Source organism: Panthera pardus, unplaced genomic scaffold (assembly GCF_024362965.1).
Source record: "Panthera pardus isolate Hobbes unplaced genomic scaffold, ASM2436296v1 HiC_scaffold_22, whole genome shotgun sequence".
NCBI classification, from domain to species: Eukaryota; Metazoa; Chordata; class Mammalia; order Carnivora; family Felidae; genus Panthera; species Panthera pardus.
Window position 1 is genome coordinate 60,445,291 of NW_026526788.1, and position 16,671 is coordinate 60,461,961.

Sequence of the window (16,671 nt, forward strand, 5' to 3'; positions counted from 1 at the left end):
CCTGGGTTTACCTGCAGTTAGCACTATTGTCTAAGAGTCCAGTATAAGCTAGACAGGCCCCCGTGCCCATCTTTGACCCTGGGCCAGAGGTCGCTGTTCTGGCCCCTCAGTGACTCTAGTGGGATGGTTGTTGCCTAGTTCCTTTTAAACTGTTGGGCTCCTCCAAGTAAGCCCAGGGGAGCCATATTAGCATCTAGAGACAGTTCTGTTCTAGAAAGGATGGGGGGAGGACATCATTCCTGCCTTCATTAAACTAATGTCTGAGTGGCAAAAGAGGAGTACCACTCTCGCGGGCTGCATGCTGGAGGCTGTGCGTGAACCCTTGATACCTAGGTCCGTGGAGGCCCCCTCACTGCACCCCGGGGTTCCTGGGTCACTGAGTTCCTCATTTCTCTAATGAGGTATAGCGTCGTCTGTCTCTATTGCCGCAGGTGACCAAGTTCAGGTGGAGACAATACCAATTCTCTGAAGCACGAAACAGAGGAGCTTTGATGAGCAAGAATTTCAAGAAACTCCCTGTTCTCCAGTTTCTTCTGTTTTCAGCCAGGGAGGAAAAACGGGGTTTGACCCAGGAGAAGTGGGGAGTGGGTTTGACTGTTGCCCGAACCTCCTGGAAACCTGCTTCTGCCTGAACCTAGTGGTAAGGGCAGTGGGTCCTAGGAGGTGTTTGGGTTGGGGTTCCCAGCCTGGCACTTACCATGTGCTGGGCATCGGGAATGCAAATATGCCTTAGACCAGGCTCCTGATCTTCAGAAGAGCTAAGGATCCCAAGGGGGAGAAAAGGCACGTAAACAGTTTTGGTAGCACATGGTAAGTACCATGAAGCATGTGTGCACAGCATGCTTTGGAAGAGAATGTCACCCACCTGGGGGTATACGGTGGCCTACCTGGAGCAGGGACCACTAAACTGAGTTTGCCAGGTAAAGAATGGTGTGAAGAGAATTCTAGGTAAATGTTTGTTTTGCAGATTTTTGAATGCCTACTATGTGCCAGGTGCCGAAAAGCACACAAAAGCATGGGAGGCTGAAATGTCTAAAGCTGCTAGCAATTTAATCTCTGTAGATAAATGCATTCTGGGAAGTGACAGGAGATGAATCTGGAGAGGTAAGCTGGTAATAAAGTAATTTGTCTTTATTATTCTGTTTATTGACTGCGCATTATCGGGTCTTGTGTAAGCATTTTACGTACTTTTTTTTTTTTTTTTTTCCATTTTAGCCTCCAAACAGCCATCTGAGGTATGGACTGCTTTCTTAACAGTGTTGAAGCATTCAGAGAAGTTGACTGACTTGTCCAAGACCACAAGCTAGTAAGCAGTAGAGCCGGGATTTGAACCCTGAAGAATTGGTTCTCACAAGGCACACGAAGAACTTTTGATTTCTTTTCAAAGGTCAGAGGGAATCAGAGAAAGGTGGTGAGCAGGCAAGAAGCGTAGTGAAAGGTGAGCCAGACACTGTTTCCTCAGGAGCTACTTTATCCCCCTTGCTTGTCCCCCTGGCCTCGTCAGAAGCCTCCAGAGGCCCCCACACCACGCCAGGCATCCCTGCCAGAGGCCCTCTGTGCTGAAATGGCCTCACACCTGGGATAGGTGGTACACATTAATAGTAACTTCCCCGGGGAGGGTGAAACATTGCAAAAATCTCAGGAGTTAGAGCCTTTGGGTGGCTTGGAGGGGAGAAGAGGATTTGTTTGATCCAAAGTTTCTCCTTGCTCTCAGCCTGCTCCCCACCAGTTTAACCTTCCATTGCATGCCTTCTCACCAAGAAGTGTCGAGAAACCCAATCCCACTAGAAAATGTTATAAAGCACCCTCTGTGTTGGGACCACGAGAAGTTGGTCTCTCGGTTCTCCATCTACTTCCCAGCTGCCAGCCTGCCCCTGGCTGGAGAGGGAGGGAGGAGCGGCAGGCAGGATCATCAAGGCCTGTGAGGGAGGGTTCCTTGAGGTCCTGTCCTAAAGATGGACCTGTCCGGACAACACCTACTTCATCATTAGAGAAGGACTCATTTCATGGATCTGGCTGTAGGCAGTGGCAGTAAAGCCAGTATTTATCGAAGGACTAAACGCATTGTGTAGGTCCATATTTGACCTTCAGCAACATTCTGAGGCGGGTGGTACTGTTTCTATGCACACCTCAGACCTCCATATTACAGTTGAGAAAACTGCCATTTAAAAGGCCGAGTAAGGTGCCCGTGGTCACTGAGTCTGTAAATGACAACACTGGGAGAACTTGCCTGCACAGCCTGACCTCTCAGTCTTCTGTAGCTTCCCTGCTTCCCTGGCCCTTTCTGCTCTTCACCCGCCCCAGAGCCTCAGATAATGGGCGACACAGGTGGTAAGTTACCCCACTCTCTAAATGAGGAAATGGGTTCAAGAACCTAGCAATGGGCCTAAGATCCAGGGCGAGGCACCTGGGGAGTCTGGGGATGAGAACCTGTGTCCTTCTCATCCAGTCCTTCCCGACCCTCTCACCTCCATGATTGGATTCCTTTCCTCCAGAGGTGGCTGTTTACACCAAGGCGTGTGACCAGAGAAAGGGCTTCTCATTTGTTTCAGGTTTTATGGCCACCAGAGGCACCAGAACACTCACACACTCACCCACCCCCCACTCCACACCAAGGGTGCCAAAGAAGGGGTTTTGTCCCCCTCAGAATGGAGACTCTGGGAGCTGCCCTTCTGAAAGACAAGGACAGCCCATTTCTCCTGGGACAGCCAGCTGTTTTGGCTCACAAGAGCTGATTGTTAAATTTTCAGGAATTTTATGAGCTGTTTATTAAATAACCATTAAAAAATCAAACTATTTAAACCTACCAATGAGTACATTATAATAAAAACCAAGGTAGTAAATACTCAAAACTAACCATTTGCTGATTATTTTACCACATGTTACTTTCATCTATGCCCTTGAGGTTATTTACATGTGGTGGGAATACTATGTAATGGTATTTACTACATACATAGCATATAGCACTACCATGTATCTCTTCCCAACTCGGTGTTCAGTGACATCACATTGGTGGCTCGAAATTATTACTCATAGTGGGGAGTGTTTACATCATGGCAATTGGCAAACACTACAAATCAGGGCTATTCTCTTCCACTAGCATCAGGAAACTGTTTAGTGTTTACTTACCATCATACCACTGGATAAGGGCATTCTGAGGCTTAAAATGTGACTGTGGGGTCTTGGCAAAGCCCTTCTAGCTTTGCCAAAGATCTGGGCTTCCTTATGCATAAGGAGATAGTCTGTTTATCACTGGACCAATTAGCCAAGGGATTTAGAGCATTGGATTCAGTCCTGTTGTGTGTCTAACCTACTTGCCAGGTGTTGATGTGCAGGGTAAGGAACATGAGAAGATTCAGACTTCAGTCTTGAACTCTGGAGATACAGGGGCAGATAGTGGTCCCCGGGGGACGCTACACCCCTTTTGAACCCAAGCGGATGCTTAGGCGGGTGTGGGATTCAGTACAAGGAACAGAAGCTGAAAAGGGGACAAGCCCTGGGGCTGGGAGTCATGAGATATGTCCTGGAATAAGGCTTGCCCTCTGAGACTCAGGATGGGACAAGTTAGGTCAGTAGGAAAAGACCTTCTTGGCAGGGGAAGGGCAGTTTGGGCAGGAGTCAGAGTTCATGAGGCCATTTTCTGAAAGGACCTTCAGGTTTGTACTCTCCCTGGCCAGACACCCTGAGCCCTTCTGCACGGACACCCAACAGGTGAGAAGGAAAACGTGTCTGGCTCTTCCTCCTGCATGATTGAAATCTTGGGTTCTAGTCCCAGCCCTCATGCTAAGCAGCCGTGTGACTTAGGGCAAGGCACCTCCCCTGCTCTTGCCCCCACTGGCCCTCAGTTTTGTCCTCTTCAAAATGAACGGTTAGTCTCTCATTTCCCTTCTGCTCAGTGATCTGATTCAATAGTTGGAGAGTAGAATACTTAACTCACCTCCAGCCCATCTACTCCCCTTTGCTTTAAGCCAAGGGTAGCTTGGCTCTAGACCAGCCACAAGCTGATGGGGGGAGAGGACCCTGGGAGAGGGAGAGGGCCACCTCCAGTTAAACCCTTTCCCATCAGCCCACTGTGGTGTCAGCATTTTTCCAGGCTGCTTATGATGGGAGCTGGTCAGCCACGGCTGCCCACAAATTCTTCTGTGCACTCTTTAGCAAGACCCTGAGGTTACTGGCCAGTAAAGGCCAGGACTGAGTTGGGGGGACAGTAAGGAATGGTCTCTTACCACCAGACTAACAAAGCTCTTTGAAGGAAGAAGGTGCTGCTGTAATGGAAAACTGTCCCTCCTCCTTGCAGGGGCTCCATTGATTTCTTCTTCTGAAAACATAGCCAGACAGGGTCTCAGCCTTGCCCCACTGGCCCTTCCAGAGCCCTCCTCCAGTCAGAAAAGAAGGAATGGGTTGATGATCTGACCCTGGCCCGGCTGGCGCCAGGGAGCTGGCGTTGGAGCCTCTCTTCTAGGCTAAAAGGCAAGGGTCAGTGTCTCCCGGGGCATCTCAGGACATCTCTCACTTGCAAACTGGCCAGTGGCCAAGGTTTGGATGCTGGTTTCAAGGTTTGAAGAAGTCTAGGAGTCATTTTCTAGTGAGGCCTTTACAGACTTCCTGGGGTTGTGGCGTGGGGAGCAGGGCATGGCCTGGGTGAGCAGAAGTCTGCTGCAGAACGCTTTCCTGGCAGTTTTTGCCCCAGGACAGGGTGAGGGAAAGGAGACCTGCTGGTCTTTGGGGACCGAGACAAGAGGGATGGGTAGTGGTGGCTTGAGTTTGTGGATTGCACATACTCCCCCAAAGCCAAACTTTGAGGTACACACAGTAATTCCTATCTGCATCAAACAAGATCTGCTCTACTTCCTAAATGTAAGCAATCCCACCATCTCTCACCATCTCCACTGCTGTGGCCAGGGACTAAGCCACCATTACCTCGTTCTCCTGGACCAGTACAACCATCTCCTCCTCCCTGCCCTTGCTCTCACCCTCTCAGACCAATCTCCACTCAGCAACTAGGGTGGTCTTAAAAATACAAACCAGGGGCGCCTGGGTTGCTCGGTTGAGCATCCAACTCTTGGTTTCAGCTCAGGTCATGATCTCATGGTTTGTGGGTTCGAGCCTCATGTTGGGCTCTGTGCAAAGCCTGCTTGGGATCCTCTCTGTCTGCTCCTCCCTTACTCGTGCACACTCTTTCTCTCTCTCAAAATAAATAAACTTTAAAAAAACAAACCAGACCTTCCCACTTACAGTATAACCCCCCCTGCCCCCGCCCAACAGCAACTTACTATCATACTTGGGGTAAACACCTAAATTCCTCCCTGCTACTTACAAAGGCTCCATGGGACCTAGCTCCTGCCTCTAATCTGAGCCCATCATCAGGAACCGTTCTCCCCTTTCATTTGCTCTATCTCACCATGCTGACCTCTCCCACCTCGAGAACTTTCCACCTGCTGCTCCCTCAGCATGGGATGCTTTCCCCAGGTCTTTACATCTTCCCGGCTACTGGCTTGCAGTGGCCACCCTCCACTCTGCCATTCTCTTCTCACATCGCCAGCATCCAGTATAATTGACTTCAAAGAACTTAGGAGTCTCTGCAGTGCTTATTTGTCAGCCCTCACTAGAGTGTAAGCTTCATGAAACCAGGGAGCTTGAGTGTCCAGGGACAGTGAGTGGCACATAGTAGGTGCTCAATAAATATTTGTTGAAAGAATGAGTGAACAAATGAACAAATAAATGAACTGCTCAGGGACCGGGAAGAAAAACTTTTGTTTATGCACACAACTAGCAGGGATTGCAGACTGGAACAAAAGGCAGTGTGGGCCCCGGGGAGGGAGGAAAGGCAGGGGAAGGTGGAGTTGCACCTCTAATTCTGTGCTGTGGAGCCACACAGGGTGGAATCAGGGGATGCTAGGTCAGCCTCTAGGTGCTACCCTCATCCTGGGCTTCCCTCCAGGCCTGGCGTACCTTCACCTTCACTTTGAAAGGCTCAATCAAAAAGACCATCGTGGGGTTGCCTTCCAGGTGGGGCAGCTGCCCATCATCCGGGACCTCCAGGTCGAACCTCTGCAGCAACCAGGCCATGAAGAGGAAGACCTCCTGGCGGGCCAGGCTCTCACCTAGGCAGGAGCGGGGTCCTGCTCCAAAGGGCAAGTAACTTAATGATGGCGAGATGAGCTGACTCCTCGTGGCGTCCAAGAAGCGCTCTGTGGAATGGGGAGGTGTCAGCCAGGGTCAGTGCAGTAATGGCTCTGGCCTGACTGAGGGGGAGACGCGGCCTTGCCCAGGGAGCCCCAGTCTGAGGAGGTGGATAGCCTGGCATGGGGGAACCCCATCCTGAGGAGAGACACGACCCAGCTCTCAGGTAGCCCTGAGAAATGCACAAAAGAAATGCAATATTCAGGAAGGGTGGAAAGGAGGCAGTATTAACAAATGAAAATGCCACCATCCAAGGGGAGAGGGGCTGACCTGTTGGGAGCCATACACCTAGAGAGCTTCCTAGAGGACATTTACAGCTGGTAGAAGGAGAAAATGAGAAACCTAGCTGTGAAGAGTTTGGGTAAGTCCAAGGTAGAATGGGGGCTGTCAACAGGTTCATGTAGCTGGAGCCAGGAGTTTTCTAGTAGCAAGCTGGGCAGAGGGAATGGCATGCTGGAATGATGGAGCTCGGAGGCTAGGTTGGCTGTGTGGCCTGGGAGCAAGACAGAAGGGGGACTCACCGGGCATGAACTGGTCGGGCCGGTACCACTCCTTCTCATTGTGATGCAGTGCCCACAAATTGATGATAACATTTGTGCCCTTGTCAACGGCAAACTCGCCGATGCTGTCCCAAAGAGGGAGAGGAAAGAGGAGTCTAAAATATTGTCCTTCCCAAACTGCTCAGCCCCCAGCTTCCACAGTCCCCCAGCCTGGGGGAAAAAGCCCTATACGTCCTTGTGCCCACTCCCTCATCTTTTCCCCAGCTTCTTCCAGATTCGGTATGAATCTAGTCTTTCTTTAGCCCTCTTCCTGACTAGCTCTTACGTGTTAATACTTGTATATGTGGACATTTATGTCTGTCAGGGCATGTGGGTGTGCATTTTGAGCTGGTGCATGTGTGTGCATCTGTTGTGGCTACTGGATTGAGTAGGAGTAGAGAGCACCTGGTCTTTAATCCCAGACCACATGTCTCCAGGGCAGCAGGCAGCTTCTGAGGGAGGTTGGTTAGATCTGTGGATTAGTCACGGGTGTTAGGAGGTGGCCAATCAACCCTATATTGATCAGTAGGGTCATGGGTAGGATGATTGATGGCCAATGGTTGAGTATAGGTTGACTAGCAAGCTGAGGGGTGGGGTGGTGGAGGAGGGACCAAGTGGGCTGGCAAGCAGTATTGTGTTATTAGGAGGAAAGGCATACCTGGAATCCATGATAGCCTTGTGGGGGATGAGCGTAGGGGCCACAGGCCGGATGCGAAGCACCTCTCGGATGGTGGCCTCTAGCAAGATGAGCTGATTCCGGTCACTCATAGTTGGTGTGCGGCTGAAACCTATATTCTGGTCAATCTCCTCCTGGAGCTTCTTATACAACTGAGGGCCAGAGCAGGGTAGATGTGACCGACATGCCTAAGCCCAGGGGAAGCATGGGCTTAGAAGAATCCTATTGTCACATCCAGAAGAGCTGGCTCAGACTCTTCCCAGTGATGGCTTTGCAGCCTGGGCTTTGCTTCCAGAAGATGAGGAGCTCCACCCTAGGACCAAAGCCAACAACTGCTTGTGTAAGGAGTGGGGCAGCCCAGTCTTCTTGCATGGAAGGGCAGAGGGTATTACTTCTCCCTCCTTCTGGGGCCATAGGTGGATCTGGCTGGGGTGAAGAGTGGCTGGGAAGGCCAGAGTAGGGAGAAGCCCACCTGAGGATGGTGTAACAGGAAGGCCACAGTCCACCTCACCACGGATGTGGTGGTCTCCACACCAGCCCCAAAGATGTCCCCTATGGTGGTAAGGATGTGTTTATCCGAAAGCAGCTTCGAATCCTGGTCTGAGGCAGCACTGTTATTGTCTGAGTTCATCCTGGCTTGGATCAGTACATCCAGCATGTTGGTGATGGAGTCATTGCTGAAGTTCTCCTGGTTGGGTGGGGTTGGGAGACAGTGATAAGGAAGGAGCCCCATCTACAATACCCTGCCATACTTCCGTGCCACACTGGAGATACAAAGGCTCCTTCCACTTGGAAGTGAGGGAGGGGGGGTGAGGCCAGGCAGGACCTATGAGGTTGTGGGGTGGGAGGAAGCACTGGGCTCTCTTTAAATTTTGGGAGTGAGTGGGTCCCTTCTAAGATCCTCTGCAATTACTTACTTCCTCACCCCTATTCATTAGTTAAGTCATTTTTATTGAGGGCCTACTATGTTCCCTACTCTCTGCTAGGTGCTAGAGATCCTACAGTGTCCAAAATGGACCTCAGCCCTGTTTTCATGACACTTCAACCTATCTCATGTCTCTTCTGCTTCATCTCCTACCTTATGTTTTTCAAGGATTTCACTCAGCAACTCATCTCGCTTTTTAACATAATTCTTCATTTTTTCCAAGGTTTTGTTGGGGAAAATCTGGAAAGTAGAAATAAAGGTCAGATCCATCCCTCTTCTATTTTGCTTCTCCAGCTACCAGAATCCCTCCTTGAGGCAGATCTTAGCTTTCTGTCTCTGGAGAGTGGGGGAGAAGGGAGAGAGAAAGAATCTTAAGCAGACTCCATGCTGAGTGTGGATGCAGGGCTCGATTCCATGGCCCTGGCATCATGACCTGAGCCAAAATTAAGAGTTGGACGCTCAACCAACTAAGCCACCCAGGCACTCCGTTGTTTTTTTTTTTTTTTTTTTTTCCAGAATGGGATTATTAATGACAACTAGAACAACTCCAAACAAGGGAAAAGGGAGCATCTCCATTTCTCCCTCCCCATTCAATCAAACATCAGGCACTGATTGAGGGTCTACTAAGTAGACTCCACTGTGTGCCCAGCCCTTCAGAGTAAGAAAGACTTGAGTCTGAAGGCTGGGGCAAATTCTTTAACTTTTGAAGACCTCTGTTCTAATCTCTATGGAAACTGACCTTCCAGAGGAAGTACATGATTAACGCAAGTGGGGTGCTTAACACCGAGCACATAGCAATTGGTAAATAAATGAGAGCCATTATCATGAGTATTACAATGCATAGTTAAAAGCTAAACCTATTTCTGTAGAGAAGTGGCAAGGTCTTAAAGGGAGTCACAAGAAGTAGAGGTCACTGTAGCTGAGGCGGTCAGGAGAAAATTGGGTCTGGAGCTAGGCAGTAAGAAATGCAGACTGCAATCAGGGATTGCTGGGATCTGAAAGTGTGGCCTGGCCTCATCCTCACCTTCAACATGGGGAATATGTCTACCAAATTGTCCTTTCCCAAAGTATTCAAGATGCCTTCATTGTAATTCTGTATGATCTTCAGAGCAGGATCTCCGTTCTTGAAGGAGGAGTTGAAGCAGATCAAGCAGATGATGTTGGTCACCGCCAGGAAGAGAGACAAGTACAAATCTACGGACTGTCCATCCTGCATGGCCAGGTCATCACACAATAAACTGATTTCCCGACAAACTGAGAGGAGAGAGGGGCATGATGGTGGGGAATTAAGCAGCAGCCTTTATCCCTCCCAGGTCCATCTTAGGCAGGGACATAGACCAGAAGGCCACTAGATGGCAGCAGCAGCCAAGAAAGCACTAGATTGAGCCGGCCCTTGCCCCCTTCCCAGCCCCTTTCCCCGCCTCCACCAGCCCCCAGCAGTCCCAGGGGCCAGCCGGCACTCACTGATCTTCTCTAGCCTTTGGTCGCCATCCTTGAACAGGGCAAAGGTGGCCAGTGCCAGCTTCCTGTGCGTCTGCCAGCTGGCACCATGGTCGGCAAAGGCAATGCCCTTTTGGTTGTCAGACAGGATATCCAGAGTCACCTTTGGAGAGCAGGAAAGGCTGTAGGAATCGGACAAGCCTGATGCTTTTTGAGGTCCCTCTGGGAAGAGGTGGCTTGGACTGCCCAGATCTCTGCCTTTCCCTGGGCCCCCTGGGGGGTGCTGAAGACACAGCAGCAGCTCATCTACTTTTTCTGCCCTCCCATTGCAAGGGTGTGTGCCCACCATAAGGCCCCAGCTGGAGAATGCAGTCTGGACTTGAGCCAAGCCACCTCTTCCCAGAGGGACCTCAAAAAGCATCAGGCTTCAAAGCCCCTCCTCTTAAATCCTATGACCCCACAAGCCCCATCTGGCTAGCCTCCTCCTTCCTCTTTGCTCAGGAGAGTTGGGAGTGAGGCCGTTGGCCAGCAGACCTGGCTGACTGATCCAAGGAAAAATGAGTAAACCCTTGGCCTGATCAGAGATAAGTGGCTGTGAGGCAAGGGTGGAGGGGGCAGTGGGGGCTGCCTGGGCTGTTCAGGAGGGTACACAGCAGCAGGGTGTGAGGATGGGGCACTGGCAGTATTCCCAGATGGTCAGCTTCTCTCCTCCCCCAGGAGCATTTCAGAAGGTTCAGTAAGATAGATCATCAGCATCCTTGAAATGCTACCAGGTGTCAGCCTTATGTGAGCCAGAGCAGCTGGGGACAGCCCCAAAGACACAGCAATCCCAGCCCTGCAAAAACCAGGCTACTTCTCCCTCACACTTTCCCATATAAGACAGTAATCATTTAAACCCCATTTTCCACGCGAAGAGTAGCATTCCTAAAGGGCTATTTATTGAGCACTTATTGCTCTGGGCACTGGGCTAAGTGCTTTGCATAAACGATCTCAGTTGATTAGGGAAATTGAGAGTCAGAGAGAACATCATCCAGTTCCAGGCGAGATGCCAGGAGTGGGGCTTCCGCCCCAACCCACCTCTTAGAAGTCCAGAAAAGGAGATATTCCTTTGATTCTCCCTGCCTGGTTTAGAGGCTGGGTGGAGTCTGAGGGGTTGATTCTCACCCACAGTCCTGCTAGTCTGTTTTGGGAAGAATTACAGAAGTCGGGAGGGTCATTCCAGGCTTGGTCTTGGCCAAAGAACTGCAGAACCCCAGGGACTGGTGAGAGAGGAGGGTTGGTGGGAACTGCTTACCACATGGGGCCGCCCAGAGAATTCCTTGCCCTTCTTGACAAGCACCTCCTTGGCCAGCTGGTGGTCGCCGACCATCACTGTAGTCTTGGTCCCCAGACGAAAGGAATAGATGGGGCCGTATTTTTTCTGCAGCTTGAAGAAGTTCATGTGCGGATGGCCACTTCTGGGGAGGAATAGCAGGCTGCCCACCAAGGGCAGGGATGGGAGGCTCTTGGGATACTTGGCACCAGGGCACTTTGCCTTGGGCCACAAGAAATAGGCTAGGGTGAACAGCAAGAAAACCAAGAGCTCCCACATGGTGGCCGGGTGCCTGCAAGCAAGACAGGCAGCTATGGAGTGGAAGAGCCGCAGCCAAATCTTGGGTGCGAGGAGGCCCTTTTAAGGCCTGCCCTGTTCTTCACCTTGGCTTTGTGTTATCTCTTGCCTTGTGGAAATTTATCCTGGAGCACAGCCAGGCCGGAGCCCTCTCCCAGAAAAGACAGAGGAAGGAGGAGTGGAGGCCTCCTCAAGGGCTGGCTCAACTCCAGGGCAAACCCCTAGGGGAGGAGCTAGGGAAGGGGGAAGACTATTGGGCCTCCCCCCCACCCGCCCCCACCCCGAGCTCCCCATTCATTAACGTCCACAGAGTGCACCAGAACCAAATGGTATCTGGGTCAGGAATCAAGGTGTGGGGCTTTCCATGTTGTAAGATCAAAATCAGTGGACAGATGTCAGGAGGCTGACAACCTGCAGGGACTGTCAAAGATATTTTATTCAGTCTTAGTTAACAGCCAAAGAATGTGATGCCTTCGAAGGTCAGGTTTGTAGAACGTCACACACGACAATGACGGCAAGAACCCAGATGTCCTAACTCCCGGTTTGCTGTTCTTTCCAGAGGCAGCCATCCTCTCAGGTTGAGAGCATGGGCTTTAGAGTCAGATAGGTTTGGGTTCAAATTCTAGCTGGGCCGCCTTCTAGCTATATGACATGTTTTAGAAAGTTATTTTCATTATATCAAAATATACACAACATAAAAGTTACCATTTCAACCACGTGTGCAATTCAGTGTCATTAAGTATACTCACAGTGTTCTATGGCCATCATCACTCTCTACTCCCAAAACTTTGTCATCACTCAAAACAGAAACTGCCTACTAAGGAATAACTCCCCATTGGATACCCTCTCTCCTATTCGTTGCAACTTCTAATCTACTGTGTCTCTATGAATAAGCCTATTTCACATGAGTGACACCTTGCAACATTGTTTCCTGTGCATCTGGCTTATTTTACCTAGCATAATGTTTCTGAGATTCATCCACATTGTATCAGAACCCAATTGCTTTTTAGGACTGAATAATATTCCTTTATATGGATATACCTCATCTTGTTTATCCATTCAGCAGGTGAGGGATATTTAAGTTGTGTTTACCTTTTGGTTATTGTAAATAATGCTGCTATGAACGTGTGTGTGAGTCCCTGTTTTCAACTCTTTGGGGTATATATCTTGGAGTGGAATTACTAGGTCGTACGATAATTTTATGTTAAGTATATGTTAATGTATCAAGTTTCAATTTCCTCCCCTGTAAAACTGAAATAATAATGGAACCTACTTATCAGGGTAGTTGTGACTCAATGAGATTATGCACGTAAAAGTGCTGCCTGGCAAGAAGTAAGTACGCATTCATTATTTGTTCTTTTCATCATTATACCAAAATGGGCTTCCTAGTTTTTCTGAGCTCTCATTAGTAGATCTTCCTGACAGACCAACTTCTCATCCTTTGCTGGAAACCTTCAGTGGCTCAACCAGTATTTATCAATGATTTGACATTTGCAGATGTCAAATCTGGGAATTTCCAGCCCCAGGGAGGTGAACATTCCTGGTGTCAATCATCATAGAAGACGTGGGTCCTCAGACAGGCAACCAGGCTCCACTGAGTGAGACTCACAACGGTGGGGGATGGAATTTCTGCCCATCTCTGGGGGTGGCCTGCCAGCATCTGCACTTTGAGGGGTACAGACTGGTGTGTGGGATGCTGGAATGAAGCAGGAAGGCAGCAGGTAGGGGACCTCATAGTGAAGGTGAACCTGCAAGGCCTTGAAGGCCAGACTGCCTGGTTGCTCATCACCCCAAATTTTCAAATGATGTCAGGAGGCTCACAACCTGCCGGGACTGTCAAAGATATTTTATTCAGACTTTCAGGGCCGTTTGTGGTTGGAGGTATGAGCCAGGGTGGTCGGAGAAGGCTTCATGAAAGAAAGGGGATTTGAGCTAGGCCTTGAAGGAGAGTTAGGACTACTGGTAGAGGCATGGGGAGTGGGGGAGGAAGGATACTGCTGGAAGGGAGAGCAGCAGAGGCTGGAAGGGATAGAATGCGTGGTGGGATGGTGATGATCCTACCTACAGACACGTAGGCGAGATGCTGGTCGGGCGCATCAAATCAGCCCTGAAACAAAAGGCTAGGGAGGACGAGGAATGACTGAAAGTTCTGCAGCAGGGGAGTGACAGGAGACACTGGCATTGTTGGAGAATGAATCTGGTGTCTGCACCAGGGTAGGCTGGACCGAGGAGCTCTTGTGTGAAGCTTGACAGCCAGGCAAGAAGAGGCCTGAGTCCTGTGATCCAGGCCGGGGCCAAGTAGGATCATCTGGTCGGTAAAGAAATATGAATGGGTACTTTCTATTCCTAAAGTGAATGCCAAGGTGATTCTCTGATGTTTCACCCCAATCACAAACAAGAAATGGCAATTTTTTTAAAAGCGCTGCTTCGATGGCACCCGGGAACTAAACGTGGAACCATACTGCATTTTTTAGCATAGATATTTTTCTATTATTAAGGACTTTTCTATGACATTATTTTTAAAAGTTTATTTATTTTGAGGGAGGGAGGGGAGAGGAGGTGGGGAGAGAGAGAGAGGAGAGAGAGAATCCTAAGCAGACTCCACAGTCAGCACAGAGACCAACATGGACCTTGAACACACGAACTGTGAGATCATGACCTGAGCCAAAGTTGGATGCTTAACTGACTGAGCCACCCAGGTGTCCCCACCACAACATTATTTTTCATGACTGCATATCATTCCACTTTGTATATATCATACATATAGCATAGCTTATTTAACTGATCCCGTATTATAGTATTGGACATTCAGGTTGTTTCTGTTTTTGTCTTTGGTTTTCATACAAACAACACTAAGCAATAGCCTTGTAGTGAAGCCTTTGTGCATAACAATTCATGTTTTCTTAGAGTAGAATACTCAGAGTGGCATTATTGTTTAAGGGACATGCATGCATATTTTCAAGACTTGTAACAAATACTTATTTATCAGATGCATTTTATTTTATTTTATTTTTAAAAATTTTTTTTTCAATGTTTTTTATTTATTTTTGGGACAGAGAGAGACAGAGCATGAAAGGGGGAGGGGCAGAGAGAGAGGGAGACACAGAATCGGAAACAGGCTCCAGGCTCTGAGCCATCAGCCCAGAGCCCGACGCGGGGCTTGAACTCACGGACCGCGAGATCGTGACCTGGCTGAAGTCGGAGGCTTAACTGACTGCGCCACCCAGGCGCCCCCAGATGCATTTTATAAATAGATTTCTTGGTGTCCAACCATTCCTAGATTAGTAATAACTTATTCAGAGCATCTTCTTTTAATACAGAATTGAATTCTCTTTGTATTACTTAGGATTTTATTCTTTTGCGTCTCCACTCATGAAAAATTGGGTTGTGGTTTTCTTACTTATCACTGTCAAGTTTTGGTATTATGATTTTACTAGTTTTATAAAGTTATTGGAGAAACTTTTAATCTTTTTCTATATCCTTAAGCGGATTAAATGGCATGGGAATGATCTATCTATTCTTTGAACTTCTAAAGGAAGGTAATATGAGAGTGTCAGGTCTTAGTGCCTTTTTTGGAGAGATAACTCTTTAAAAAAACTTTTTTAACGTTTATTTATTATTGAGAGATAGAAAGAGACAGAGCATGAACATGGGAGGGGCAGAGAGAGGAGGAGACACAGAATTCGAATGAGGCTCCAGGCTCTGAGCTGTTAGCACAGAGCCTGATGCGGGGTTCGAACTCATAAACCTCAAGATCATGTCCTGAGCTGAAGTTGGACGCTCAACCAACTGAGCTACCCAGGCGCCCCTGGAGAGATAACTCTTTAACATAATTTTCCAATTTCTTCCATAGTTGTTGGTCTCCTCAACTCTTCTGAGTCTTCTTTTTTTTTTTAATTTTTTTAATGTTTATTTATTATTGAGAGAGAGACAGACAGACAGACAGATAGAGCACGAGCAGGGAAAGGGCAGAGAGAGGAGGAGACACAGAATCTGAAACAGGCTCCAGGCTCCGGGCTGTCAGCACAGAGCCCGACGCGGGGCTCAAACTCACAAACCGCGAGATCATGACTTGAGCAGAAGTCGGGTGCTTAACCGACTGAGCCACCCAGGCGCCGCATCTTCCAAGTCTTCTTGCGTCAATTTTGGCAATTGATATTTCTTAAATTTTGCACTTTCTACTTTTCCTTAATTTGCCAGAAGTTTCATTAATCTTTTCAAAGAATCTCCCTTTGGATTTATTCATCAAGTCTTTGATGGTTGTCATTTTAATTCGGTTTCAGTGTTGATAAATGATCAGTGCAAAACGTCCTTTGTAACTTTATTCCAGAATTCAGACTGAAGGTTCGTGTGGCTTCCACTTCCTTACAATCCCTGTTTTCTTTGTTCCTCTTCTAAAACATAAGCCCCGGAGCGCCTGGGTGGCTCACTCAGGTCATGATCTTGCGGTTTGTGAGCTCAAACCCCATGTCGAGCTCTGTGCTCACAGCTCAGAGCCTGGAGCCTGCTTTGGATTCTGTGTCTCCCCCTCTCTCTGCCCCTCCCATGCTCATGCTCTGTCTCTCTGTCTCTTAATAATAAATAAACATTAAAAAATTAAAATAAAATAAAACATAAGCCCCATTATCTACTACAACTGAGCTGATGACCTGGGAACTCCATTATTAGGTATTTAACCAACAACATTTGTACATATGCGCACTAAAGGTACACTCAAAAGTATTCATAGCAGCACTAGGAAAAACCCAAGTATTTATCGGTTATTGGATAGATTGTCATGCATCACACGGTGGAATACTATGCAGAGATGAGAATGAACAAACTGCAGCTCCGTGAGCCAACATGGATGAAATGCACAAGCATAATACTGAGTGAAGAAACCAGACTCATAAGAATGCAGTGTATTATCTTATTTATACAGATTTCAGAAACAGATAAAACTAATCTAGGGTTCTAGAAGTCAGGTAATGATTACCCTGGCAGGTGGTTAGTGACTCAAACCATGAGAATGAACAAACTGCAGCTCCGTGAGCCAACATGGATGAAATGCACAAGCATAATACATCCTTTCTCTCCAATCCTGTCATCATCCTGCATGACTTTAAAGTCCGTGGGAGGGGCGCCTGGGTGGCTCAGTCGGTTAAGCGTCCGACTTCGGCTCAGGTCATGATCTCACAGTCTGTGAGTTCAAGCCCCGCGTCAGGCTCTGTGCTGACAGCTCAGAGCCTGGAGCCTGTTTCAGATTCTGTGTCTCCCTCTCTCTCTTCCCCTCCCCTGTTCACGCTCTGTCTCTCTCTGT

At 48.6% G+C, this 16,671-nt stretch overlaps 1 protein-coding gene across 1 annotated transcript; it reads right to left on the bottom strand.

Annotated features, from left to right (window-relative positions):
* Positions 1 to 5,730: 5,730 nt before the first annotated feature.
* CYP17A1 (cytochrome P450 family 17 subfamily A member 1) lies at positions 5,731 to 11,429 on the bottom strand. The gene is made up of 8 exons (XM_053909886.1): positions 11,058 to 11,429; positions 9,788 to 9,926; positions 9,348 to 9,577; positions 8,477 to 8,563; positions 7,871 to 8,086; positions 7,381 to 7,550; positions 6,705 to 6,808; positions 5,731 to 6,191 (listed from the first exon to the last, which is right to left on the bottom strand). The coding sequence occupies exons 1-8, from the start codon at positions 11,352 to 11,354 to the stop codon at positions 5,908 to 5,910; spliced, it is 1,527 nt and encodes a 508-aa protein (XP_053765861.1). The 5' UTR covers positions 11,355 to 11,429; the 3' UTR covers positions 5,731 to 5,907.
* Positions 11,430 to 16,671: the final 5,242 nt, after the last annotated feature.

Coding starts and splice junctions, on each gene's coding strand:
- CYP17A1 (XM_053909886.1), bottom strand. CDS start 11,354: ATGTGGGAGCTCTTGGTTTTCTTGCTGTTCACCCTAGCCTATTTCTTG. Junction 9,927..11,057: donor TCTCTGGGCGGCCCCATGTG/GTAAGCAGTTCC, acceptor TGCTCTCCAAAG/GTGACTCTGGATATCCTGTC. Junction 8,087..8,476: donor AAATCCTTGAAAAACATAAG/GTAGGAGATGAA, acceptor CCACCCAACCAG/GAGAACTTCAGCAATGACTC.